Source organism: Rhinopithecus bieti, unplaced genomic scaffold (assembly GCF_001698545.2).
Source record: "Rhinopithecus bieti isolate Rb0 unplaced genomic scaffold, ASM169854v2 scaffold_18921, whole genome shotgun sequence".
Lineage (NCBI taxonomy): Eukaryota > Metazoa > Chordata > Mammalia > Primates > Cercopithecidae > Rhinopithecus > Rhinopithecus bieti.
This window is the reverse complement of record NW_016810178.1, coordinates 3,421,034-3,447,934: the sequence shown is the minus strand read 5'-3', so window position 1 is coordinate 3,447,934 and position 26,901 is coordinate 3,421,034. Positions and strand designations below refer to the sequence as shown.

The 26,901-nt window shown below is 37.3% G+C and overlaps 2 protein-coding genes across 4 annotated transcripts in view; one reads left to right on the top strand and one right to left on the bottom strand.

The window, feature by feature from the left end:
* NUDCD1 (NudC domain containing 1) overlaps positions 1-13,048 on the bottom strand; it is a 93,119-nt gene extending 80,071 nt beyond the window's left edge. Inside the window, exons 1-2 of one of the 2 annotated variants that reach the window (XM_017891525.1) lie at positions 12,699-13,048; positions 661-815 (exon numbers count right to left, since the gene is read on the bottom strand). In XM_017891525.1, coding sequence (XP_017747014.1) covers positions 661-815; positions 12,699-12,816 — 273 coding nt within the window. In that variant the 5' untranslated portion in view covers positions 12,817-13,048. The remainder of the gene's footprint in view (positions 1-660; positions 816-12,698) is intronic. The other variant, XM_017891524.1, reaches the window with a different exon arrangement.
* Positions 13,049-13,121: 73 nt separating this feature from the next.
* On the top strand, positions 13,122-24,691 carry ENY2 (ENY2 transcription and export complex 2 subunit). Of its 2 annotated transcripts, none has more exons than XM_017891527.1 (5): positions 13,122-13,208; positions 14,916-14,992; positions 18,080-18,150; positions 19,282-19,356; positions 22,118-24,691. In XM_017891527.1, exons 2-5 carry the CDS (start codon positions 14,925-14,927, stop codon positions 22,192-22,194), a joined length of 291 nt encoding a protein of 96 aa, XP_017747016.1. In that variant the 5' UTR covers positions 13,122-13,208; positions 14,916-14,924; the 3' UTR covers positions 22,195-24,691. The 2 variants fall into 2 exon arrangements, with proteins under 2 accessions (XP_017747016.1, XP_017747015.1); XM_017891526.1 differs by having other exon boundaries at positions 13,134-13,280; positions 22,118-22,424.
* The last annotated feature ends 2,210 nt before the right edge of the window (positions 24,692-26,901 follow it).

Below are 26,901 nucleotides of genomic sequence, written 5' to 3'. Positions count from 1 at the left end.
TATCAGGAACTAGATTAAATTAAGTATAAATGTAAGCCCTCCAATTAAGAGAGATTGTCATATGGAAAAAACAAGAGCCAACCAAATGCTCTTTATGATACATACTTTAAAACAAGAGCACTGATAAACAGAAAAGGATAGAAGAAAATACTAATTTACAAAAGCCAGAAATAACTGTATTAACACCAAAGAAGATTTCAAGACAAAAATTATTCACAGAACCTAGAGATAAACAGAGACACTTTATAATGCTAAAAGAATCAATTCAGTATAAACAAAACAATCCTAAATGTTTGTACAAATTAAGATAGTTAAAATACATAAAGTAAAAACTAAAACAAAAGCAAATTCACCATTATAGTCGGGGACAATACCTCACATAGAAAAAGGAGACATGAACAGTTACATCAGTATTAATAATATATAAAATACATGACAGTCGTTGCCCAATGGTGAGAGTGGAGGTAAGTGTAAATAACAGGATCAAAGAGAAAAATTAAAATTGAAATAAGAAATGGAGTATTACATAGATAGGATTCCATATACTACAAGTATGTGCACCTCACTTCTCTGGATATTAGATTCAAAAGGGAAACTTAATTATCAAATTTGCTTCATATTACATACATATATTTATTATTACATACATGTTTCTCTTACCAGCATTACTGTTAAATTCATAATTCTTCCAAGGGTATCAATATAGTAGACACTGTCTTGATACCATGAATCACAGTGCAGGTAATTATACATTCCAAAAGCATGCATGTGTTCCAGTGTATATTGATCATCTCGAAGTTTTACCTCTGCAACAGCTGAAATACAAGGAAAGCAAACATAAACATCAAGAGTTTTGCCTCAGATAGTTTCTTTCTGTAGAATGCCTACAAGGCAAAGAAACCACAGAATGCCAGTCACAAAGGCCTTCAGAACAATTCAGTATATGATTCTTTCAAAGATAATTTCTGGGTACTGTGTACAGAGGATAAACAGTAAGTAAAACTGATATGGTCCCAAGTCCTTACAAGATTTACAATACAGTGGCCACAGAAGTAGGGCATTTTATGTCATGACCCTCTTTTAGCACCTCTAATAATTATGAATACAAAGAATAGAAATTCTAAAACGAAGAATCTCCCATTTCCAGGAAAATGTTAAGCCCAATTTATGAAATGTTTATATAGTTTAAAAATGTTTTTATATACTATTATCTCATTCATTTTAATACACCTTAAGAAATTAACTTTTAAAATCTCATTTTACAGTTATATAAATAAATGTAAACACAAATAATGACTTCTCCAACGTTATACTACATCTTTTCCAAGGGTACAGAGCAAAACAGTATCACAGTTGGACTAGAAACAAGATCTGCTTAGAGAACAGGGATTTCTTCACTTAAGCATTAGCTGCTTCCCTAAGTTTAAATCTAGCAAATGTGACCTCTTCCTCCCACTCCTCCTGCCCTTTCATGAAGATGGAAACTTTTATGGCTCAGAACTGCTCCTGATCGGGATTTAATTTCTGCCTCAACAGGAAACATATAAATGGATTATGCTGGGCCAATATCCTACCCTAATATAAAACTCATTTTACTGTATTCTGATTACAACTGTTTTCTTCTTCCCTAATATAAAACTCATTTTACTGTATTCTGATTGCAACTGTTTTCTTCTTTCCCCAAATGCTCACCTGTTCCTACTTCCAATACCACTTTGAGTCCTGCCTGAGTTATATTCATTTATATAGCAACTAATAAAAATTTAAAAATAAATAAATTTCAATAGACATTGATGACACAGTGATGAGCCAAGAATGGAATCTTGCCAATTAGCACTTATGATACAGTGAGGAAATGGGCATTAGTCAAATAATCATATAAATTGTATATATTTTTTATGAAATATATTTTATATAATTAAATTGTGATAAAGAATAATCACTGGGTAACATGAGAACACATAATGTAAGAGTTCTACTTGGGGAGATTAATGAAAGCTTTTCAAGGTTTGAGCCAAGATATAAAAGATAAGAAAGAATTAACTTAAGGAAAAGTATTTTAACCAAGAAAGTGGAAGACTTCTATAAGAAAACTACAAAACATTGATGAAAGAAATTGAAAAGGACACAAATAGACATCTCATGCTCATTGATTAGAAAAATTAGTATTGTTAAAATGACCATACTACTCGAAGCAATCTATACATTCAATGCAATCCCTATCAAAATACCAGTAACATTCTTCACAGGAAGGAAAAAAGCAATCCTAAAATTTGTATGGAACCACAAAAGACCCCAAATAGCCAAGGTAATACTGAGCAAAAAGAACAAATTTGGAGGCATCATACTAACTGATTTCAAAATATACTACAAAGCAATAATAACCAAAACAGCATAGTGCTGGTATAAAAACAAACATACAGGTCACTAGAACAGAATAGAGAATTCAGAAATAAATCCATGTACTTATAGCTAACTGATTTTTCCAAAGGTGCAAAGAACACACACTGGGAAAAGGATACCTTCTTCAATAAATGGTGTGAAAACTGGATATCCATAGCAGAAGAATAAAATTAGACTCCTATCTCTCACCATATGCAAAAATCAACTCAAAACTATAAAATATCAAAAGAAAACAGAGAAGAAATGCTTCAGGATACAGGTCTATGCAGAGATTTTATGGTTAAGACCTCAAAAGCATTGGCAAGAAAACAAAAAGACAAATGGGATTATACTTAACCAAAAAATAAAACAAAACAAAAACCTTCGCACAGCAAAACAACCTACCTAGTGAAGAGACAACCTATAGAATGGGAGAAAAGATTTGCAAACTATTCAATCATAAGGAATGAAAAACTTTTTTTGCTGTTGAAGCAAAAAAAAAAAAAAAAACCGTCCCAGCATAAAGAGGGCAAAGATCTTAATAGACATTTCTCAAAAGAATATATGTGTGTGTGTGTGTGTGTGTGTGTGTGTGTGTGTGTGTATATTATATATATATATATAGCCAACAGGTATACGCAAAAATGGTCAACATCACTAATTATTGAGGAAATGCAAATCGAAATCACAATGAGATATCATCTTCCTCTAGTTAGAATGGCTATTTTCAAAAAAATACAAAAAGAAAAGTAACAAATGCTGGCAAGGACACAGAGAAAAGGGAATGCATAATCTGTCAGTGGGAATGTAAATTAGTACAGCAATTATGGAAAACAGTAAAGAGGTTTCTCAAAAAACTAAAACTATAACTACTATATCACAATTGGCACTCCCACAAATGAATATTTATCAAAACAAAAGATAGTGTATCAAAGGAATACCCGCACTTCCATGATTACTTCAGCACTATTTACAAAAGCCAAGACATGGAGGAAACCTAAGTGGCCATCAAAGGATGAAGAGAGAAAGAAAATGTAGTATATACACACACTGAAATACCATTCAGCCATAAAAAAGAACGAAATTCTGTCATTTGCAGCAACACAGATGGAACTGGAAGTCATTAAGTTAAATGAAATAAACCAGGCACAGGGCCAGGTGCCATGGCTCAGGCCTGTAATCCCAGCACTTTGGGAGGTCAAGGCAGGTGGATCACGAGGTCAGGAGATCAAGACCATCCTGGCCAACATGGTGAAACCCCGTCTCTACTAAAATATGAAAAACATATTAGCTGGGTGTGACAGTGCATGCCTGTAATTCCAACTACTGGGGAGGCTGAGGCATGAGAATTGCTTGAACCTGGGAGGCGGAGATTCCAGTGAGCCGAGATCATGCCACTGCACTCCAGCCTGGGACACAGCGAGACTTCATCTCAAAAATAAATAGATAAATAAATAAATAAAATAAACCAGGTACAGAAAGGCATCATATACGCAGCTAAAAAAGTGGATTTCATGGATGGGGAGAGTAGAAAGATAGTTACCAGAGATTGGGAAAGATAGGGGTGGGGGGATGAAGGGAGGTTGCTCAATGGGTACGAACATACAATTAAAAGGATTAAGTTCTCATGTTTGACAGCTCAGTTGGGTGACTATAGTTAACAGCAATATATTGTATATTTCAAAACAGCGAGTACCAAAATAGCTAGAAGATTTCAAATGTTCCCAACACAAAGAAATGGTAAATACTGAAGGTGATGAACACCCTAAATACTGATTTGATCATTACACACTGTATGCATGTATCAAAATATAACACAAAATCCCATAATTATGTATCAACTTAACATATTTTTAAAATAAAAAATACGTGTATATACATGCACACCCACTACTCTACTTATTCCAGACAGAAGGAAAATCTGTAAAAGTAGGAAGAAAACTTGTGTTCAAAGAAAACAAAGAAGTCCACACTGTTCAAAGAAGGCCACACTGGCTGAAATGCAGAGCAACAAGGGCACTTGTACAGGAAAGGTTGCAATAAACGAAAACTCGGCAAGAACTGGATTATGAACGGCCTGTATTTATTTTTGTTGACAAATTCAATTTAAAAGAATTCATTAATGGTTTTTAAGCAGGAGAGTAAAGTTCAGATTTGAGTTTATAAAGAAGTACTTATAACTATAATATGGAAAACAAATTGGAATAAAGCAGGGTAAATCCAGGAAGATCCACTAGAAAGCTACTGCAATCATCTGGTTGAGAGGTGATGGAAACATTTCACAGGTAAAAATCCTAATTATGATAGATTTGATAGAGGTTGAGGAAACATATAACACAACTCATTTACAAGGAACAGTTAGAAATATGTATTCTACTGATTAGGAGGAAAACAATGATCATTTCTTGGTTTTCTAGCACCACTGTGTGGATGAAACTAGATATTGCAGGAAATGTGCATGGTAACAAAAGGGCCTGAAGCAATAATATTAGACAATGATACAACAAATACATTTTCTTCATATCTGTGCAAAGACCTCTAGGCAATCCTGAACCACCTGGAGGCTTCTTAAACATCTGCCTTATTACACCACTTCATGATTGTTTCATTCCAACAAGATAATCTATATAAGTTATTAAGACACAGATACGAGTCTAGGCCACATTACATGCTATTTTGTAAAAGCCCTGTAGGGTACAGAAAAAGGACACCTCTCTGGCCCCAAATGAGAAAGGAAAAGTTATCACATGATGATGACCATGTCAATTATCTTGTTTATAAAAGTTGGAGGCAGAGCAACTGAAAGTAGAAAAGCAGTCTCCAGAATGTGACAGTTCTTAGCTACTGGCAGAGCTCTTTTGCAGAGTTCTCCCAAAAAAAAAAGAAGGAGCGCGCAGCGAGGCTTTAATCTCTGCATAGATCTTTGTAAGGGTTGAAGAAGAGGAACTTTTTACAGAGAAGCCAGTGTAGTAAATATTTTATTATTTAATGATATCTTGCATTGAAAATAAAAGAGCTGTGCTGAAAATCCAATATAAATTAGTCTTCTAAAAAGAACTGAGGGCCTCACAAGAAAAGAGTCTCCCTTAACATGTGCCCAAATCCTTACCGAACCTCAAAATCTAGTTTTTCACATGAAAACCACAAAGTCTCATGGGACCTCAAAGACCTATAGTTTTTCATTCATAAATTATTTATTGAATATCTACTACATGTATCAGGCACTGTGGTTGGCATTGGGCACACGCAAGTGAATAAAATAGATCTGTCTCCTGAATAAAACAGACCTGTCTCCTGCACTAATGGTGCTAACAATGATATTCATTACTGTTTCTTGAATTCTCAAAATACTCTATTACTTGAACCACATGATATTGCTAATATTTAACTCTTTGACACCAATTAAATATGATGCAGTCTAATATTTACATAGGCAAAGTACAATAATTTTTAAAAAGGGAGAAGAGAGAGGCAAAGAACATTAACTTACAAAGGTCACTTCGTGGACCACTTATCTTCTAGAATCAATTCAATAAGTCTTCTTTTCACCTAGTTACTGAGCTTGCTATTTGTTTATGAAGGTGTAAAAAAGTAAAAGTACAAGTCCACAAATTCTAAAGCGAGACTTAAAGAACACAGGAGGACTAGAGTTAAGAGCACTGCTCCCATAAAATTATTTTATGCAATACTTCTCTGATAACACATTCATGTGGCTATCTTCCCCATCTTTTCCTCCATAAGGGTAGAGATGAGTTTTATGGTCAACTCTACATAAATACAATGGTTACGTGGCTTTTCCCTCCCTTTACTCTAACTGTAATGCAAATCTTCACCAGCTTTTCTTCCCCCTGCTCTGAAGAAAGAAAAAGGCTAGAGTGACCACAAAGATCATTAGAAAAAGCATGAGCTTTAGGGTCAGCTTTGCCACTGATGAACAGCTTGGTTAAGTTAGCTCATCTTATTGCCCATTTCCTCATCTATAATAAAGGTTAGTAATACTAATTGTACAAGAGCATTGACAAGCTTCAGTTGAAATATGCAAGGTATTTACTATCAATGCATGGCACATAAGATTAAGCATTGATTTCCCTGTTCCTTTTCTCCCATCCAAGGCTAATTCCCACACAGGTGTTTATGATTCAACTTCCTCCTGCCAGAAGTTATCTTCTCTCCACTGGTGTTTCCCTTCCACTTACATATGCTGAAACTTCCCCACTCACAAAATAAACGAATAAGAAAGGCTTCCTTTTCTCTGTCTGGCCACTAAAGCAGAGCTCTCCCCTACCCTGTTCTTCTCAAGGTTCTTTAAAAAGCCATCTATACATTCATTTTCTCACTATCCTCATTAGCCCTTTTCAATTGTTTCTAGCTCTATCATTCTACAGAAATCCTTTTTTCACTTAAAAATATACATTGAACAACTTTTGTTCGCAGCCAAGATGGAAGAATAGGAACCAGATTTATCTTTCCACCAGAAACATCCAATAAGATGAAATAAACCAAAGAAAGTTAAATGAAACAACAGTTTTCAAGACATAAGACATAAGCAACAACAGAGACTTAGGAGGTTAGCCCTACCACCAACCTAGTTCACTGCCTTGAGGAGTTTCCAGACCACAGCACGAAGAAGGGAAAGTGTCCTGTAGTCAACCTTACATAAATACAATGGTTACATGGCTTTCCCTCCCTGTAACTGTAGTGTAAATCTTCACTAGCTTTTCCTCCCACTTCTCTGAAGAAACAAAAAGGACAGAGTACTTGTATGTAGAGTTGACTTCAACCTCCCTGAGTTTAAGAAACTGGGCTGCCTGGGGAGATCAAGGCAGCTATAGTTCATGAGACAGTGTAGCAGAGAAAAGACAGACGCAGAGAGAAGCCCAGAGATCTGAGAGTCTGCCTCAAGTACTCAAGAGTACTAATGGCATGTGTTTGAGGCGACTACCCCAGGCTAGAGAAAGAACCATCTGAAAGGGTTGATGAGAAATCCTGGGCATTCACACAAGGCTAGGAACCATAACTGCTCCCAATAAGCAGAATGGAGAAAACCCTTAATTTCTGTACACAGGAAAGTCTTGCCTCGGTAGTGGGAAATAACCCTAGACTGAGCACTGCTCCTGACCGGACTAACAAATCCTAAAGGCAAGAGCCAATGGAATTAATCTGTTTCCAAGTAACTCAACTACATCCCAGAAAAAAAAATCTCAAGAACATTATAAAAATACAAAAATAACCTGCATCTAAGAAGGTAAAATTCACAATGTCTGGCATCCAATCAAACATTACCAGGTATGCAAAGAGGAAAGAAAACAAAATCCACAATGAAGAGAATTACCAACCAATAGAAGCCAATATAAAACTGACATGGAAGCTACAATTCACAGAACAAGATGTAAAAATAATTACTGCCAAGTGTACTCCATGTATGTTCAAAATAAATAAGTAGAAGCAAAAAAGATACAAAAGATTTAAGTCAAACTTCTAGATGTGAATATTGCAATGTCCACAATGAAAAATATACCAGATGGGATTAACAAGAGATTGATATTGCAAAAAAAAAAAAAAAAAAAAGATAAACTAAAGGCATGAAAATGGAAACTATTGGCAATAAAACAGAAAAAAGTATAAAGAAAAAATGAAACGGGCATTTGTGAGCTGAGGCCAACTTCTGTGATCTAAAAATGTGTAACTGGAGTCTTCAAAGGAGAGAACGGGGAAAAAATTGGAAGAAATAATGGCCAAAATATTGCCATTGATCTTGATAAAAACTATATGTTCACGGTTTATAGCCCAACAAACCCCAAACGTAAGAATCATAAAGAAAACCACAGCTGGAAACAATATTATCAAACTGCTAAAAACCAATGTAAAAGAGAAAAATCTTAAAGCAGAAGAAAACAGGCATGTTATGTATAGAGCAACAAAGATAAGGTAATGTGAGATTTCTCATCAGAAACAATACAAGCAAGAAGACTGAGGCTATTAACTTTAAAGCACTGAAAGAAAAAACTGTCAACCTAGAATGCAGAAGGAGCAGAGAGATGTTTACAGAAGGGTACGAGGAAACTTTGGGGATGACAACTGAATTTAGTATCTTTATTGTGGTGATGATTTCACGGGTGTATACATATATCACAACTTGTTAAGTTGTACACTTTAAATTTGTAGTTTATTGCCAATTATGTCTTCATAAAGCTGTTTAATCTGTGAGACAAATTTATCTCCTACTAATCAGATATGCTCCAACCCTGGAGATAAAGCATTGAAAATGATGGGCACGGGACCCTTCAATACAAAATCAATAATCTTAGCAAAGAAAACATACTGGATGCTACGAAGTAGATAAAGTCTATGAAGTTCTGGTTACTATGGCAACATATAGTACAGATTCCATAGTGTAGATTCTAACTAGTCAAGAAAGGAATCCCTGAGGAAGTAATATGTAAGCCAACATGAAAGAATGAAATACGAATTAGCTAGAAATATAGGTGGGAAACATATAAAACATATAAAAGACATGTACTAAATGAAGGTTCTAGGAAAAGGATACTTATAAATGCCTAGGAAGGGACTTGCCAGATCAAAAGGCAATTACAATTTGATTAAAAATAAGTTTTTTGTTTAGTTCTTTGGAACAGAAAGTGACATTTACTGCTTAGGTAGCAAAGGAAATTTTGCTACAACTTAATAACATTATTTAAGACAAGAGAATAAGCTTCATTGCATCAAGTTCTTGACACCAGAGACCATGTTATCTTTACATCTTAAATGCAGTGTTTGTTGTAGCCAAGGTGCCCATCAAAGGTTTGCAGAACTAAAGTGAACTCCTTCAGTTAGAATAAAAGAAATCAAATTATCAGGAGCTCCTCAATTATGCTTCACTATCTCTAGAAATGACAGTTTTAAAAGAAATCATCTCTTTTCATCATCCTCAAGTAATTCTTAACGAAAAACTCCCCATGTGAACTATTGCAAAAGCCTGCTATTTGCTGTCTGCAGTACTCTCATCTTCCAAACTCAATCTCCACAGAGTCTGAGGTAAGCTTCTCAACTCCCAAATCTTAAGTAAAAGGCCCTTTTACTTAAAATATGGTACACATATACCATGGAATACTATGCAGCCATAAAAAGGAAAACAATCATATCCTACACAGGGACATAGATGGAGCTGGAAGCCACTGTCCTCAGCAAACTAATGAAAGAACAGAAAACAAAACACCACATGTTCTCACTTGTAAGTGAGAGCCGAACAATCAGATCACATGGACACAGGGAGGGGAACAACATACACTGGGGCCTGTCAGAGGATGTGGTAGGGGGAGGGAGAGCACTAGGAAAAATAGCTAATGCATGCTGGGCTTAATACCTAGGTGATGGTATTAGGTGCAGCACACCACTTACCTATGTACCAAACCTGCACATCCTGCACATGTACCCCGGAACTTCAAAGAGAAAAAAAAATCAGTCAGGAGCAGTGGCTCAGGCCTGTAATCCCAGCACTTTGGGAGGCCGAGGTAGGTGGATCGCGAGGTCTGGAGTTCAAGACCAGCTTGGCCAAGGTGGTAAAACTCTGTCTCTACTAAAAATACAAAAATTAGCTGGGCTAATTAGCACTTGTAATCCCAGCTAATTAGCACTTGTAATCCCAGCTACTCCAGAGGCTGAGGCAAAGGATTGCTTGAACCCGGAAAGCAGAGTTTACAGTGAGCTGAGATCATACCACTGCACTCCAGCCTGGGCAACAGAGTGAGACTCCATCTCAAAAAACAAAACAAAACAAAACAAAACAAAAACAAACAAACAAAAAAATTAGCTGGGCATGGTGGCAGGAGCCTGTAATCCCAACTACTCAGGAGGGTGAGGCAGGAGAATCGCCTGAACCTGTGAGGCAGAGGTTGCAATGAGCCGAGATCACACCACTGCAGTCCAGCCTGGGCAACAGAGCAAGACTCAGCCTCAAAAAAAAAAAAAAAAAAATCTTCAAATGGCACCTGATATCCTCCAGTTGTACATCCCAAACACAGAATCTAAGATTAACGCTGATGAAATGAGTACAGAATAAGGACAACTTTGTGAGTTTTTTCTAAAGTTAAAGTATTCAATGGATTGTTTATTGTGAGATTTTGCTTCCTGCTTTTTTGGTGTTAAAGTATCCTTTTGTTTATGAAAAGATGGGTGAGTACATGAGAGTTTTTAAGAAACATCTCCATCTAGTAAACAGAAAAGTTGACAGAATTATGGCAGCTGAGTTTTATATTATAATGGCTCAATACAAAGATGTCAGGGAAACACTGAATGACCGGAAATAAAAAGGCAAACAGTGCTGTCACTGATCTATCTCCTCTCACTTTCCCAGACGTTTTGCTCCAGCAATATAAGAGTGCAAGGATATCCAGCATACAACCTATTATTTCCCTTTCCTTATACTTTCCCATGAATGGAATGCCCTCAACAATTTCTTCTCTTCTTCATATACTCAATTTATTGAGTACCTACTATGTGCCAAGCACTAGATATAGGGTAGTGAGCAAAAGGAAAACATCACTGTTTTCAAGGAACTCATAGTCTAGTGGAGGAAACAGACAACAAATCAAGATAGAATTTAAAAGGCCAATAAATACTGTCTTATGGAGAATACAATGACGAAACCCAAAAGTGAAGGCAGGAAGGCTAGTCAGGAAGCTACTACAGTTCAGGTAAGAGATTAACTCTGATTTGGACTAGGGTGGAGGCCTGGAGATATCAAAATGTGGAGTTGACCAGGCTTGCTACCAAGTAGACAGTGGCTAAAAGAGAGAAACCCCAAATGACTCCAGCCCAAGTATCTCTTGGAACCAAGCTGGGCTAGTCGGCTACAGGATAAGAGACCACAAAGAGAAGAGTCAAGAAGAGACCATGTGAAAGAATCTTAAACCAGCCTATAGTCTGAGACCCTACCCCACCCTCCAAACATATGAGGAAATCCAGCCAAATGAGCAGAGCTTCCTAGCAGATCCATTACTGAACAAAGATGCATCAATGAGCCCAACTGGGACTAGAAGAACCACTCAGCTGACAGACCCATAGACTTCTGAGCAATATCGGCTTCTTGTTTTGAGACACTGAGTTTTGGCTTCACTTTCCAATGCACTAGCTAACTAAACATGGTGATACCATCTACTGACACATGGGGTGACTGGAAGAAACACGGTGGCAAAGAGGAAAAGGAAGCAAATAAAAAGAAAAATCAAGCTTCTCCTCTCTCATCCTACTCAACTCTTACCTACCCTTCAAAGTTCAACTTAGATATTAACTCCTCCAAGAAGCCTTCCCAGATCCCCAAGCTAGTTTAGGAAAGATATTCAAGTACTACCATTGTATTTTGTACATATCCCTATCACTGCCTTCCCATATTGTTTTACAATTATCTGTTTACAATTTTCTTCCTAACGAGTTAATAGTCTCTTATGGAAGGTGTCTTGCTCATGTTGATATCATCAGCACGTAACACAAAACATGCACTCAGTAAATATTTCCGAATTTAATAGCAAAAACTTGTTTTACACTTAAATGTTTGTTATTATAATTAACTCTAGATCACTATTTCTCAAAGCGTGACCTCTGAAAACATGCATCAGAATCAACAGGAGTGTGTATTTTAAAATGCAAATCTCTGGGTTCTATCATAACGAAAGCACCGTTAAGTTGTAAAAACAAGAGTAAGGATATTCTACCCCGCTACAGATAAAACAAGGAGTAGCAGCGTGGGAGTAAATCGACTTTTCCTCACTATCTTCTAGAGATGCTCTCTGCCACAGAGTTCTTAATGTGCCAGGAACTGAGTAATTAAAAATGCTATGACTGGAATGTAGTTTCTCTTCTAAGAAACGGCTCTCGGTCAGAGGAAACAGGTCCTCCAAGGAGGTGTGGTTTCTCAACGCACACGTTCACAAGGGAAGCTCCAGGAGGAAGGAATGTTCTCAGCGTCCCCCGAAACAGGAGCCAGGCTGTGAACACACAGCGGCCAGGGCCCCAGGCAGCACCCGCACGCCAGCCCTCAGCCCTCAGCCCTCAGTCCTCAGAGGCTGGGCTGCTGAGCGGAGGGGACCCAGGGTCCCGTTACCGAAGAGCGCGCAAAGGCGGCTCCCACCAGGTTCTGGGATGGGCATCATTCCCCAGAAGCAGCGGCCTCCGTGAGTCCACCCAAGCCGGACCGGCCGTGAGGAAGGCCACGGTGGCTTCGCTTGCCCGTCAGAAAGAAAGAAATTGCGGGAAGGGTCGGGCCGGAGGCAGCCGAAAGGGGAAAGGAACTGAGTACTAAAGGCGCCGCCGCTTCCCACCTGCGTCAAGCTCCAGCTGGTAACAAGGCAGCGGCTCAAGAGAGAGCTTGTAACCCTCGAAGCGGGGATCCAACAGAGGTCTCTTCACTCGTAGGGAGCAATTAGCCGCCACCTCCATCGCTTTCCAGGGTCGCAGCGTGAGAATTAATAAAGCCCTTGTTGAAAGGTCCGCGCTTCACGCCTCGCACAGAGACTGGGAAGCAGCGTGGTTCCCATCCCAGAAAACACTGCGGTGCGAATTTCCTTCTGGGAAATGTAGTGTCCGTGAAAAAGTTGAAGTTGTTGCATGCTGGGCTATGTAGTTCTCCTGGTACTTACCGCCCGCGCGACAGCAAGGTCTGAACTATCTTACCCAGAGGCCCTAGCGACCAGGAGGCGGCCCGCGCTGGTTAAATTCTCACATTATAGGCAGGGTGGCGAGACCCCGCCCCGGAAATGCGTGTTCTAGCTTTCTGTGTGCTTAGGTGCCCGAGCTACTGAGGGTCTAAGTCCGGGCAGTCGAAGAGTGTGGTAGGTAACGGTCGTCAGCGCAAGGGTCATTTCGTCGCTGGGAAGGGACGGCCCTCGCCCGCGGTGATGGTGGTGAGCTATGCCTGTGGTCCTCAGGGCCGGGACCCGGGCCCAGCCCAGGCTCCTTTCGATGTACTGTCTTTCGTTAGCGTCCCCGACCCGCGCTCGCGGGCCTGTAGGGCTCTCCGACAGGGCGTGCTACCGGAGTTGGCCTGAAGCCAGTCCTCGCTTTGTTTTCTGGCTCCTCCCCTCCCGCCTCTCCCGCTGTCTCCGCCCCGTTCTATTTTCCCTAAGAATGTCTGAACTGGGAGGGATACCCTAGCGCCCTTGTTTTACCAGTGAGAAAACTGAGGCCTTTAAGAATTAAGTGACTTGTCCAAGGTCACTATCCGTATTTTAGGGGCCAAGAGGAGATCAAGTTCAATATTCCAGGAGTGGTACTGACTAGACCTTGTAGTTATTTTGAAAATGTTAACCTCCAATTATAAAAGCAAGCATTTCCTAGTTCTTACTCAACTTCTCCTTTTCCCTGTTCCTCTCAAAAAAGAAAAAAAAAATCAACTCTGAAAACTCATTGCCAGTCTGAATTTTCAATAGGCCAGATGGAAGACAACAAAAGTAATCTCAAGTTAGTGACAGATTAGGTGGGAAAACGTTAGTTTACGCCAAGTTTTATTTTAAGTGGCTTGAATGCTTTCAAAACCTAACTTTCCTCTCCTTTTAACATCATTTTGGTTTGGATTGTCTCTTTTTACTGAAAATTGAGGACTTTGTAAGTTACGAATTAGATTGAGATTTGTTTTCTTCTTATCCCACCAGTAATGTGTGTGTAAACAAACACATCCACACACTTACATTTACCACTTGTAATTGTGGGTTCATCCTAATGAAGAGTAAAGCAAAGCACTTAGAGCCTTATCTGGTATTTTTATTTTTTAATTAATTAATTTTTTTTTTTTTTGAGATGGAGTCTTGCCCTGTCACCCAGGCTAGAGTGCAGCGGCACGATCTCGGCTCACTGCAACCTCTGCCTCCCGAGTTCAAGCGATTCTCCTGCCTCAGCCTCCTGAGTAGCTGGGATTACAGACGCCTGCCACCAAGCCCGGCTAATTTTTCTGTTTTTAGTAGAGACGGGGTTTCACCGTCTTGGTCAGGCTGGTCTTGAACTCCTGACCTCATGATCCACCCGCCTGGGCCTCCCAAAGTGCTGGGATTACAGGCGTGAGCCACCGCGCCCGGCCTGGTAATTTTATTTTTTTTACTAATAGTGTTTAATCTTTTTGGTATTTAGTTTATATGACTTCTCCCAATTTTTGGATGCAGTCTGTGCAGAAGTGTTCGGCAGTTATGTTCAGTTTTGGAGCTCCTAGGGTCAAAGTACTTGAGTTCAAAATCTGCCTTTCCATTTTCTATCTCTGTGCCTCAGTTTCCTCATCAGTAAAATACAGATTATGTTATTAATATAAATATGTAACAATACGTTCTGGGAATTAAATGTGATGTTTAAAAAAAAGCAAACCCCCACAGCATTAGCCCAGTGCCAAGCACATAAGTGTTTAATAAAGAGTAATGATATTGTTCACACACTTGAAATGTATCACCCCTTCAGTTGATAGAATGGTAAACATGTTAGGATGCCTGCCTAGAGGATTTAGAAGAAAATGCTTTGTAAATGTTCTATATCTGAAAATACATGTTGATGTCCAGGTTAGCAAGATGAACAAAGATGCGCAGATGAGAGCAGCGATTAACCAAAAGTTGATAGAAACTGGAGAAAGAGAACGGTAAGTAATAGATTGTGTTAGTAAATTACATTTTACCATCTTTAATAGTTGTGTTATAAGAATCTAAACAAGAAATGAAACATGTCACTGGAAAGAATTACAATTGACAACATTATAAAAAGTTTCTATTCCGAATATCTGGAAAAAATAATTTAGGTGTGTTAAGTATTGCAGGACTTGGAGGGAAATGTTGATGTAGAAAGATGAGCAGGAAATGGCTCTTAATTTGACAGAGAAGAAAAAGTACCTGAAATACAATTGGAGACATAATGTTACCTGGGTTTTAACAGGGAGACAACGTTGTGGAACCAGCTTCATTTACCAGGCTCTCAACCTTGGAGCAGCAAGGGCTGTTTCCACTCTCTAAAACACTCTTCCTTCTCTTCCTTTTGAGCTAATTCTAGCTCATCTATCAGGTCTCATTTATATATTGTGTCTTCAAGGAATGTTTTTAAGTCCCAAATACCTTGTTCCATGATAGCATTTAATCAACATTGTATTCTAACAATCTACTTGGCTTGTTTGTATCCTCCAGTATAATCTAAGTTAACACCAAAAACATTGTATACCCAATATCTAATTTTTTGTGTGGTTCATAATTGGCCAAGTAAATATTTGCAGAATGAACAGGTTTAGAAGTACAAAGAAGGGGCTGAGGAATCAAGAAAGGCTCCCAGAGCCAGGGTTATAAAGTGAGTAAGACAAATATGTATAAGGAAGAGTGGGAATCTTTCAACTCGACCTGGGCATTAAGGTGATCAGGTAAGAGCTCACACAATAATAAGAAGTACATATGTTGCTGACTTTATTTTTGGATCATGGGAGTCATTAAAAGGTTTTAAGAAAGGGAATAACTAGATCACGTTTACTCTTTAGGAATCTTACTCTGTTGGTATGGAACTTGGACTTGAAGGGGACAAGATAGATGGCAGAAAAATGAGATAGAAGATTATATAGGGTTAAAAATGGAGAACTCCAAAATGGGAAGGAGATCTTAGAATTTTAATAAAATGTAGAAACAGCAACCCTCAAAATGAGGAAAGAGGCATCTATAACTGCCTTGGGTAGCTTTAGAGGATAGTACTGCTTTTAAGGAGTACGGATTGTGTGTTGTTTTTTTTGTTTGGTTTTTCATTCATGCAACTTCAAGTTACTGAGTTTCTATCATATGCCTTGTCCTGTTAAGGTGTTGGAGGTAACAGTAGTGGACAGAAATGGAGTCTGTGTTTTCATGGAGCTTGCATTCTAATGGGAGGAGACAGATAAAAATGTGTAGTATGTCAGATGGTGATGAGCACTAGAGGAACAATAAAGCAGAAAATAAAGAGGTGTAATATTTTAGATAGAAAAAAACAAAGAAGAAATCAGAAGGAGGCCGAGTGCGGTGGTTCACGCCTATAATCCCAGCACTTTGGGAAGCCGAGGCTGGTGAATCACGAGGTCAGGAGATTGAGACCATCCTGGCTAACGTGGTGAAACCCCATCTCTACTAAAAATACAAAAATTAGCCGTGCATGATGGTAGGCTGTAGTCCCAGCTACTCGGGAGGCTGAGGCAGACGAATCGCTTAAACTTGGAGGCAGAGGTTGCAGTGAGCTGAGATCGTGCCACTTCACTCCAGCCTGGGCCACAGAAGTGAAACTCTTGTCTCAAAAAAAAAAAAAAGAAGAAATCAGAAGGATATGAGGGAGAGCAGGGACTCTTAAGTTCCTGAGATAAGAACTTGCCTTTCATTTTTGAGGAGCACAGGGATGCTAGGGAGACTGAGTAAATTGGGTGAGGGAGAGTGGAGATAAAGTCAGTGGCATAGCTGAGGAGAAGGCACGTGATGAAGGATCATGTAGGCTGTAATAAAGTCTCAGAGTTTTATTCTGAGTATATTGGGAAGGCACTGAAGGTTTTTGAGCAGCAGGAGAAGAACTAAGTGTACAAGGGAAGAAGCAGGGAGACAACCTAGAATGCTATGGTAATATTCTAGAGAAGAGATGATGGTTTTAACTAGGGTAGTAATGGCAGAGATAGTGAGAAAGGTGAATTCTAGTTGTATGTTTTAGATTGAACCCAATAAGATTTGCTTATAGATAGGATGTGTAGTGTCAACAAGGCAGCTGAGCAGAAGGATACTACAGAGATTGCTAGTCTGAGAAACCAGAAGAATGGAATTGCCATTCTCAGAAGAAGAACAAACAGGATGAAGTGGTAGAGAATCAAAAGTTGGATTTTGGCTCTATTAGGTTGAAAGACCTAATTAAATATGAAGATGAGAATGTCACATAGTGGATGTCTAGGGATAGTGAAAGTGGATTGCAGGGAAAGAGAATTTGTTTGGGATGTGACATTCTTAAGCTGAGAAGTTAAATTATTTAGGTTGAGGATTGAAGATTTGTAAAAGTGGGTATGGCAAAAGAATAAGAAAATATTTTATTGCACCTGTGATGCCATTAGTTGCATATACACTGCCACTTTTTTGCCATTGAGAAAAAGAAAACACTGCCAATTAAATTATGAGGGGCATGCCAATTACTGAATCATTAAAATGTGGGGGGAACAACAGTCTTATAGTCAATGAAATACCATTGTCATTTTGTAGTTTAGAAGGGCCTGATAGACAGGGATCAAAGAAGGGGGTAGCCTGTGAAGTTAAAGGGGGAAATAGGAGAGCTAAAGGATAAGAAGTTGAGGTTAAAGAATTGATTTTGGAATTTGAAGATTTCAGAGGTGCAGCTGCTCCAAGTTCAGTTAATACTCTCTAGATGTTGTACAAGACCCATGATATTCCTGTTGGTAGAGTACAGTAGAAAGTATGTAACGTGGCCAAAGAATAGAGCTTCTTGAAAAGTATCTTAGCCCCTCCACTTCATTTAATTTTACTCATTAAATGAGACCCAGATGAAATGAAAGGCCCAGAATTTAAGTACTTGCATAAGATCAAAGAACTATTTAGCAGTAGACCCAAGATTAGGCCACAGTTAAAGTTTTGTAACTGGAAGGCAGGGAATTTTTAGGTGAACACTGAACCTTTGTTTTATGCATTGTTGTCTAAGATGTTATACATTGTTCAATTTGAAAACATTTCTTTTTCAACAGCCTCAAAGAGTTGCTGAGAGCTAAATTAATTGAATGTGGCTGGAAGGATCAGTTGAAGGCACACTGTAAAGGTAATCAGTTTCATTTGGAAGATAAACTAATCCCATTTTTTCTGATCAGGATTGGTTTGGGGGTTGCTTATTTTAAGGTATATTGAGTACTCAAGCATGATTTTAAACAAATATGAAATTTAATCCTGTACTGGTTTCCTCTTCTCGGTGGCATATGTAGACCTAATTCCCAATTTTTAGAAATTTTTTCTGTTTCTGTTAAAACAAGTGAAGCATGAGCACTTAAGATTTTCTCTAGTATCAAAATATGGAATCTCATGTCTTTCAGCAACTTTATTGTTTCTTATGTTTTAACTTAACAAATGGAACACTTTAGGGTTGGCAGACTTATAGAAATTATCTCTCTCCTGTCTTTAACAGTGAAAATTTGAAAAATTCATCTATGAAACCTCTTAGAATGCACTTAAAAAAAAGTAGAAGGGAAGCTTATTAAATTACTGGGTATTGTTGATGATACCATTTGATAGATTACACATGTCACTAAGGGGAGCCTCCTTTCTCTCTCAGCTTTTGATATAATGGAATTGGATATTTTAATGAATCCCCATTGTATTGTAATAGTTTCTACAAATAAAAATAATAAACTGTTTATATGTTAACTGTAAGAAGGCAATGCAACAAATTAGTAAAAGCATAGACCTTAAGGTCATATAGATTTTCATCACTGGAAGAATAGAGCTGGATTTCAACTCAGGGCTGGATGACTTATTTAATCTTTAAGCCTCAGTTGCCTCACATGTGAAGTGGGAAAATACCTAGCCCATTAGATCATTGTGAATATTAAATGTTGTAAAGCACCTAGTAGAGATCTAGTAAATATTAATTATAACACCTACAAGTTTTCAGCATTTTACAGATGTTAGATTTGAATATTACGGTTTAAATTTATTTTAAGTGTCACAATTACTTATTAAGTTGCAGGTTATTTAGCCCAGACTTATGAACAGACTTTTATCTTTTAGATCTAAAGAATACTTGATATGTTTGTAAGGTTGAACTAAATTTTCAGTGTCCTTTTTTTAAAAGAACCAGTCTACACTCTAAAACATGATCTTAACCCTTCCTCTATGAAAATCTTTCTTACAGATAATGATTTTAAATGATATGATTTGTTTTTTGCTTTTGCATAAGAGGTAATTAAAGAAAAAGGACTAGAACACGTTACTGTTGATGACTTGGTGGCTGAAATCACTCCAAAAGGCAGAGGTAAGGAATACAGAGTATTTTAAAGGAAACATGCTACAGACGTGATTTTTTTAAATCTCTTGCTGAGTCAGATTTTCTTTCTGTTTTTAAGGAAAAGCACTACCTACATTGCCTCTTGTAAAGAGTTAAAATTGCCTACCTGCCCGCTAGCATAGTCTGGGAGTAACAAATGAGATACTAGATTTCAGTGTCCTTGCACTCTAGAATGGTGCACCAATGCAAGTTGATACAGTTGTTCAAACAAATAATTTTTAAAATATGGGATTCTGTAACATCAAATATTACATGAAGCTAGGATTTATAAACTTTATCAGATGTGGCATGACTCCACTTAAATATTTAATAATTCAAAGTCTTATTCCAACCCCTGAGTCATTGCTCCTCTATCTCCTTATTAAAAATTAACGAAGGTCTGTCTTCTTAAGTTCAACCTTTAATGCCTTGTTTACGGAAGGCAAAGTTAAGATAGGAAATATTATATTAAAACTGATGATGTGTAGTAAATGTCAGGAGCTACATCATTGTTATCTTAGATATAACTACATTATTTTCATTTACTTTGATAAAGTTGGAGTTGTAACTGGAAGGTAAATTAGATGGTCCAAGTTGTTTTGTCACACAGAAATTGTGAAAAGAATTTAAGTGTAAAAAGTAATTAAGTTTGAAAATTATTACTACAGAACATGAATTTTTGAACTCTTCTCTGCTGGGAATAAGCTACAGAATCCCATGGTCCTTTTCAGCCATCTCTTTAGGCCTGTTTTACAACTGGAAAACATGACTTTTTCTTCCAAGTATGTCTCAGGGAAGGAAAAAATAAATTACTGCTTTTCCCCTTGTGAATTTATATTTTAAATTTCTCAATTCTTCTTTTTTTGTGTTTGTTTTCTTTCGTGACTTACACTTAGTCTGTTAATATTATTTAGGAAACAGCTATACAAGTTAGAAACTACCCTTTGCTTCTCCTTTAATACTTAAACCTTGGCTATTTCAATGTCTCGTAGCTCCCCTGCTAGATAATGAGCAAATAAAGAAAAGAGAAGTAAAAATAGATGTTTTAATTTATGTTCTTAGTCTTCTTACTATTAAGAGGAGACATTTTTTAATACAGTAAAATTGCTGTTTTTATAGTGCACAGTTCTGTGAACTTTATACATACGTATAGGTTCATGTAGCTATCAGGATACAGAACAAATAGTTCCCTCACCACCAAAACCTCCCTCATGGTATTCCTTTATAGTCCCATCTTATTTCAAGGCAACTAACTGATCCTATTCTCAATCACCGTAATTTTTATTAAAATTATTTTTAGTATACGTATTGATTACATTTCCAGTGGACTTGAATTAATTATGTAGTCTTGATTTGTGGGTTGGCTTAAACTAAACAGTTTATGAAGAAGAATATCTGCCTTATTTGATTTGTATAATTTTTTATGGAGATACTGAACTGTATCTGAAGTTTTCCATTTCTCCGGAACACAAGTAAATACATTAGAAGTTGTAGTTAACTGCCCCCCCCCTTTTTTTTTTTGCATTTATGGTTTAATATTCTGAATAGATGATAGTCAAATGGGTCAAAAGTATAGCATATAATAGTTGTAATTTTTTGGATTTTTACTAGTTTGGAGTGTATATAAATGTATTATTTCAGTAAAATACAGATTGCCTTCTAAAACATATACCAGTTTATACTCCAGCTAATATAAGAGCGCTCCCTTAGTCTTGCCAACACAGTATTGCCAACACAGTGTGTATGTATACATATATATATTTTTACTTATGTATATACTTATATGTTTGTATATTTTATGTATATATACTTAAATATTATGTATGCTTTTATATATGTATAAATATATATACTTTTTTTTTTTTTTTTTGAGATAGGATCTTGCTCTGTCACCCAGGATGGAGTGCAGTGGCATGATCATGGCTTACTAGCCCCAACCTCTCAGGCTTAAGTGATCCTTCTGCCTCAGCCTCCCAAGTAGCTGAGACCACAGACACACGCCACCATGCTCCACGAATTTTATTTTTTGTGGAGACAGGTTTTGTCATGTTGCCCAGGCTGGTCTTGAACTCCTGTACTCAGGCAGTCCTCCTGCCTCAACCTACCAGACTGCTGGGATTACAGGCATAAGCCATCGTACCCAACCAACACAGTATATTATTGACCTTTGTGTTTTTTCCTGTGATTGGTAAAATATGCTATATGAATGTGGTTTTAATTTCATTTCTCTTCTGAGATTCAGACACTTGTGTTCAAGAACTCTCCTTTTCTTCATCTCTTTTGCTCATGTTTCTATTCACCTTTTGAACTTTTCCTTGTTGGTGTGAAACAACTGTATAGTAGAAAGATCAGCCCTTTTCTGTAAGAACATTTCCTCAGTTTTTATCTTTTGGCCTTGCTTATGGTGATTTTTCATTAAGCATAAGTTGTTACTGTGTTTTAATCAAATTCATCCATCTGTTAATAGCCTCTATTTAAAAATGGTCTTCTTTACTCCTAGTTTGAAGAATTTTCTCCTGTTTTCTTTCATCAACATGCAGTGCATTTAGGCATTGGATAGTTCATTTAAAATAATGAATTCCAAGAAGACACTTTTCTTTGTCAGACAACTTTACCTACTTTTTTAATTGACCATGAGGGTTATTTATGAAATTCTTATGTTGTTTATTCTGAGCAAAATGTCAGATCTTAAAGTGACATGTATTAATTGGAACCTTCTTACTCTTATTTTTTTATTTTTGTTTTTCAGCCCTGGTACCTGACAGTGTAAAGAAGGAGCTCCTACAAAGAATAAGAACATTCCTTGCTCAGCATGCCAGCCTTTAAGATTGAATTAGATTGTGTTGTTGTGGTTTTATTTCTGAAAGTAAAACTTGCCATAAATTAGAAAACAATTTCCCAAAATAAAATCCTTTTTTGTATGATGGTATACAGTTTTCAGTAATGATGTATACATTGTATTGATTTTTTTTCCCTAAATGTGTTATTTTAATAAATATCTCATGAATGAGTTTGAAGTTTGCTTGGATTTTGAAATAAATGGGACTTTGTCTTTATTACTAATTCACCAAATTTGTTGAGAGCAAGAGCAATTAATGTAGTTTAAGTATTTAGTATGTACAGTTCTCTATGTTAACAGCTGAGAAGTAAGCAACCTTTTCTGACTGCATATGGTGTATTCCTCTTTTGAGTCCCCATAATATTTTATAAATTGTAATGCCCCATCTTGTAATACAGTTGTCTTATTCGTATTGTTTATAAACTCTGAGGGTTAGGACTGGGTTGTACTCATCTTTATGTGCCTTCCTTATGCTTCAAAGAATTTACCATCTAATGGAAGAGAACATTTGCAAGTTGACTCCATATCAAGCTCCTTCCACATACTCTACTCATCCGAACTTTGAATGCAGAATCTTTAAATTGCATCCCCACATACTAAGGTCAAGAAAGAACTTAATGGGAAGTAATCTCCACCCATTAGCTTTACCCTGACATCAGGATTGCCAAATCCAATGGACTCTTGTCTGTTCTTATGTGACTTCTGCTGGAAAATGCGAATGTTGACCATCCTGCCACTTGGAACTCTCTTCCCACTCCTCACATTGCTTTTTCTACCACTGGAAGTTCCTTCTGTTTCTTGTGGAGTACCTTTTGCTGTCTGGAACTTGTAGATAATGGTGTTTCCTAGGGCTCCCTCCAGGGCCCTCTGCCTCACCAACTGGATATACTTTTCCTGGGCAAATCCCAGGAAACTTGCGTCAGACCGTGACTTCAAATACAGGTTGATAAATGCTAAGTTGTGTCTCCAAACCAAACTTCATCCTAGACTCCAGACCCAGAGACCCAACTGCTATGGACCAGCTTTTTAGGATATCCTCACTTCAAACCGACCTTACCTAAAATAATGACTTTTTCCCGCAATAACTGCCCCAGCTGTATTCCGTATTTCTGAATGGTACCTCCTCCCTATATAGATTATCTGAGGAGCTTACCAAAATGCTGATTCTGAAGATGAGGGGCATGACTTAAGATTCTGTATTTCTGCCTAGTACCCAACTGGTGCTCATGCTGCTGATTGAGAACCACTTTTGAGTATAGCAAGGCTCTAAATTACCCACTGCGTGCCCTCGTAATTGTCTTAATTCAAGTCCAGATTATTGCAGTAGACTTAGTATTTCTTTGCCTTAGTTGATTTGTGCCCCCTCCAGTGTCTGTTCCACCCTGTTGCCTAAGTGGCCTTAGTAAAATTCAAGTCTGGTTATTTTATTCCCCTGCTTGGAATTTCTCAATGTAGAATGAAACTCATTCAGCATTAACACCTAGGCCCTTCTTGATCTGACATCTTGTTTCTCTAGTTAGACTAAAGAATCCCCACTATAAAGTTGTTTCATCCCTAAGTACCTTTGAAAATCTGTCAACCTAGAAGCCTCCTTTCTCATTTGTTTCTCATTCCTGTTTGTCCTTCAAAGTTCAGCTTTAGTTGCTAAAACATTCAGACATTCCTCTATCTGACTTAGACGCTCATGCCCCGCTCCCCCCCCCACGGTTTTTTTTTTTTTTTTATAGGAAGCAGCTATGCGTAATTCCTCTTCAACACAGTAGTTCTTGAACTTCTGCAGGCCTCTCCTGGGGGGAAGGAAATGGCTTCTCTGACTTTGTATGATGCTTATTTGTGGATGAATGGGCAAGGGAACAAATGAACAAACAAGTGAATGAACAGTATGGGAGTATGAGAAAAGGTATAAATTGGGTATAACTCAGAAAAGGATTCAAATTGATCTTTGGTTCACTGTTCCAAACACAATTTCATCTTTCTGATGAATTTAAAGTGTAGTCTTTGAACCAACTGGGGTTAATTATGTAAAGTTTTGAGCCTGAGACAAGCACATGATCACAAAACTTACCCAAATGAGTTTTTTGTTTCACTTCATCTCTTGTAAAACAATGTTCTAAAGTAAGTGATAGGGATGCTCATCATTCTGCTACCTGTCATCACAATGAAAACAGGAAAGGTGAGAAATAGAGGATAGTTCTTATTTCATAGTACTGTATATGGAAATAAACCAAATTTGCTCAGAGATGCTATTTTATTACCTCAAAATATATAAAATGAAAACATTACGAAAATATTTTAAAATGAGATTTTAAAATAACTGAATTGAGAACATCACAGCAATTTAGAATACTAAAGAGCATAGCTTTAAAATGATAGTGCTGAGAACTCCCCACCGCTACCCCACCACCTATAGACTTCTTTGACATCTTACAAATGTTCTCTAGTTTGTATCTAGAATCACTTATATCTTTCAAATAAACCAACTTTGTGAACATCTTGACTCACATGATTGATTTCTGCAAGCTAGGAATATATTCTTTAAATTCTTGCACCCTTTCATGCTTAGTATTGGAAATTCAATAGGATTACTGTTAAATAACTGTACCAGGTGAGTAAAATACTAATTAGGATTACTGTAAGCTTCTTGTATAGGATTAAAGAAGACCCAACTAAATTATTGATGTAATCACTTTGCTTTGGCATTATAAGTGTATCATTTGGTTGAGCAGTGCCAAACTAGGAAATGGGTGATACTGGGGATTGGTAATTGGATATGGGACTTTTCATAACTTGATCAAAAGCTCCATCCAGCTGAAGAGAGCTATGACAGCTGTTCAGTAGCTGATGTTGGAAATGATCCTGTGTGTGTGTGTGTGTGTGTGTGTGTGTGTGTGTGTGTGTGTAAAACCCATCTTGTAAATGACTCATGTTAATGACTTCATAAAACCCCTCATATTTACCATTAGAAATCACACGAAAGTCATTGGATGAATCTGCCAAGGAAACTAGTGGGTGCAATTAATGCAGGTTCTAGTCTCATCTCTGGTATTGAATTACAAGGTAAGACTGATCCTTCTGCCTCAGTTTCCTTATCTGCATAATATGTCTGATAGTGCTTACCTGAAAGGAATGCAAATAATAAAACAAATATTAATAGAATAAACAAAAAGTAATACGGATTCAAGTTATTTTATAAATAATTTAAAAATATAAGATTATTTACAATGTGTTTTCTAGTTGTACAGAGATACAGTACGTGAATTACACTTGTGTGGAAAATAGCTACTTTTATTTTTTAGGAATGTCAAATATTAACGTAAGAATATCTACAAAAATGAAGATGAACAATAACTTGATTGAAATAGAATAAATATCACTATAGTAGAGCACTTAGTCATCTTTGCCTTTGTTCTGTTATGAAGTTCTCTGTGACATGGACTGTATCTTATTTATCTTTGAATTTGCAATGCCTAATAAATTACTGATAAGTAAGTGTGCAAAAGAGAAAAATTTGGCATATTCCAGTTTATTCCAGGCTTCAAATTATATTTGATTATACTGTCATCAGCCACAAGAGGGCACTTGAAGCCAGTATTTTGGTCCTCCCTGGGGTTCTAACTGAATTGTGTATTCTTTCAAACAGATCCACTTCCAATTCAGTCCAGCCAGCCAGCCAGCTTTTTCAAGATGAAAGTGCTACTGAATTAAAACTTACCGTGAGGACTTCAGAAAGTGCTTCTTGTATAAATTAAGATGAAGCTACTGTGTGATGTAGATATTGTTTAGCTGGGATCGTTTTCTGAAGTCAATTCAGCAATTCAAGCAAGAAGATGATTTAAATAGCATACACTGCTACTGAAATAGTCTATTTCACTTACTTTATCAATAATAATAAAAGCACAGTAAATTCTTAATAAAATGAAAGAAAATAATTTTCAGTGTTTATTTTCCTTGCTGTACCTTTCTCATAGCCTTTTCTAAAGGTAATAATATTCATATTTTCCTTTTTAAATCTGTATCAATTTATCAAAACACACACACACACACACACACACACACACACAATGAATAGAGCCTTATATTATGCCAAAACCCTGTGGCCACTGAATGAATGTTGACTTTTGATTACAATGGTAAAAAAAACGTCAATAAACAAAGGCATGTAGAACCTGCAGTCCTGGTGCTGCGTTGTTCATTAAGTAATTTTGAGTACAGGAGTTGGTGTCAGTGCTTATCAGATCCATTAATGCCTTGCCTTTGTGCCTGGGATCACTAGAATTAAATGATAAAAAATGGCTTTCAGTTGCCGTATGACTTTTTACCTTAAAATATTGTGTTGTGGGCACACCCTTGATAATTTATCCCTCCTAGACAGCTACATATATCAAAGTTGGGCTTTTGCTGAGCTAAGAGCCACAGAGTAGAATACTGGAAATAGAAAAGGTTATTAAACCATACCTGCCTGATATGCAGGTAATTTAAGTAATGATATATATTGTCTGATTTGAGGAGCATTCAGTTGAGCTGAGTTACTGACAGTACGTGAGTAAGTGCTCTGGTTCTCTTCTCAGTTCTACCATTAAGGTGGTTAATAATTTCATTACTCATTTGGGAGTTCATGTGACAATTGCCTTTCAACAATGTATCTCAGATTTGCTAGGGATACTGGCAATATAATCAAGTAAAAGAATTATGGG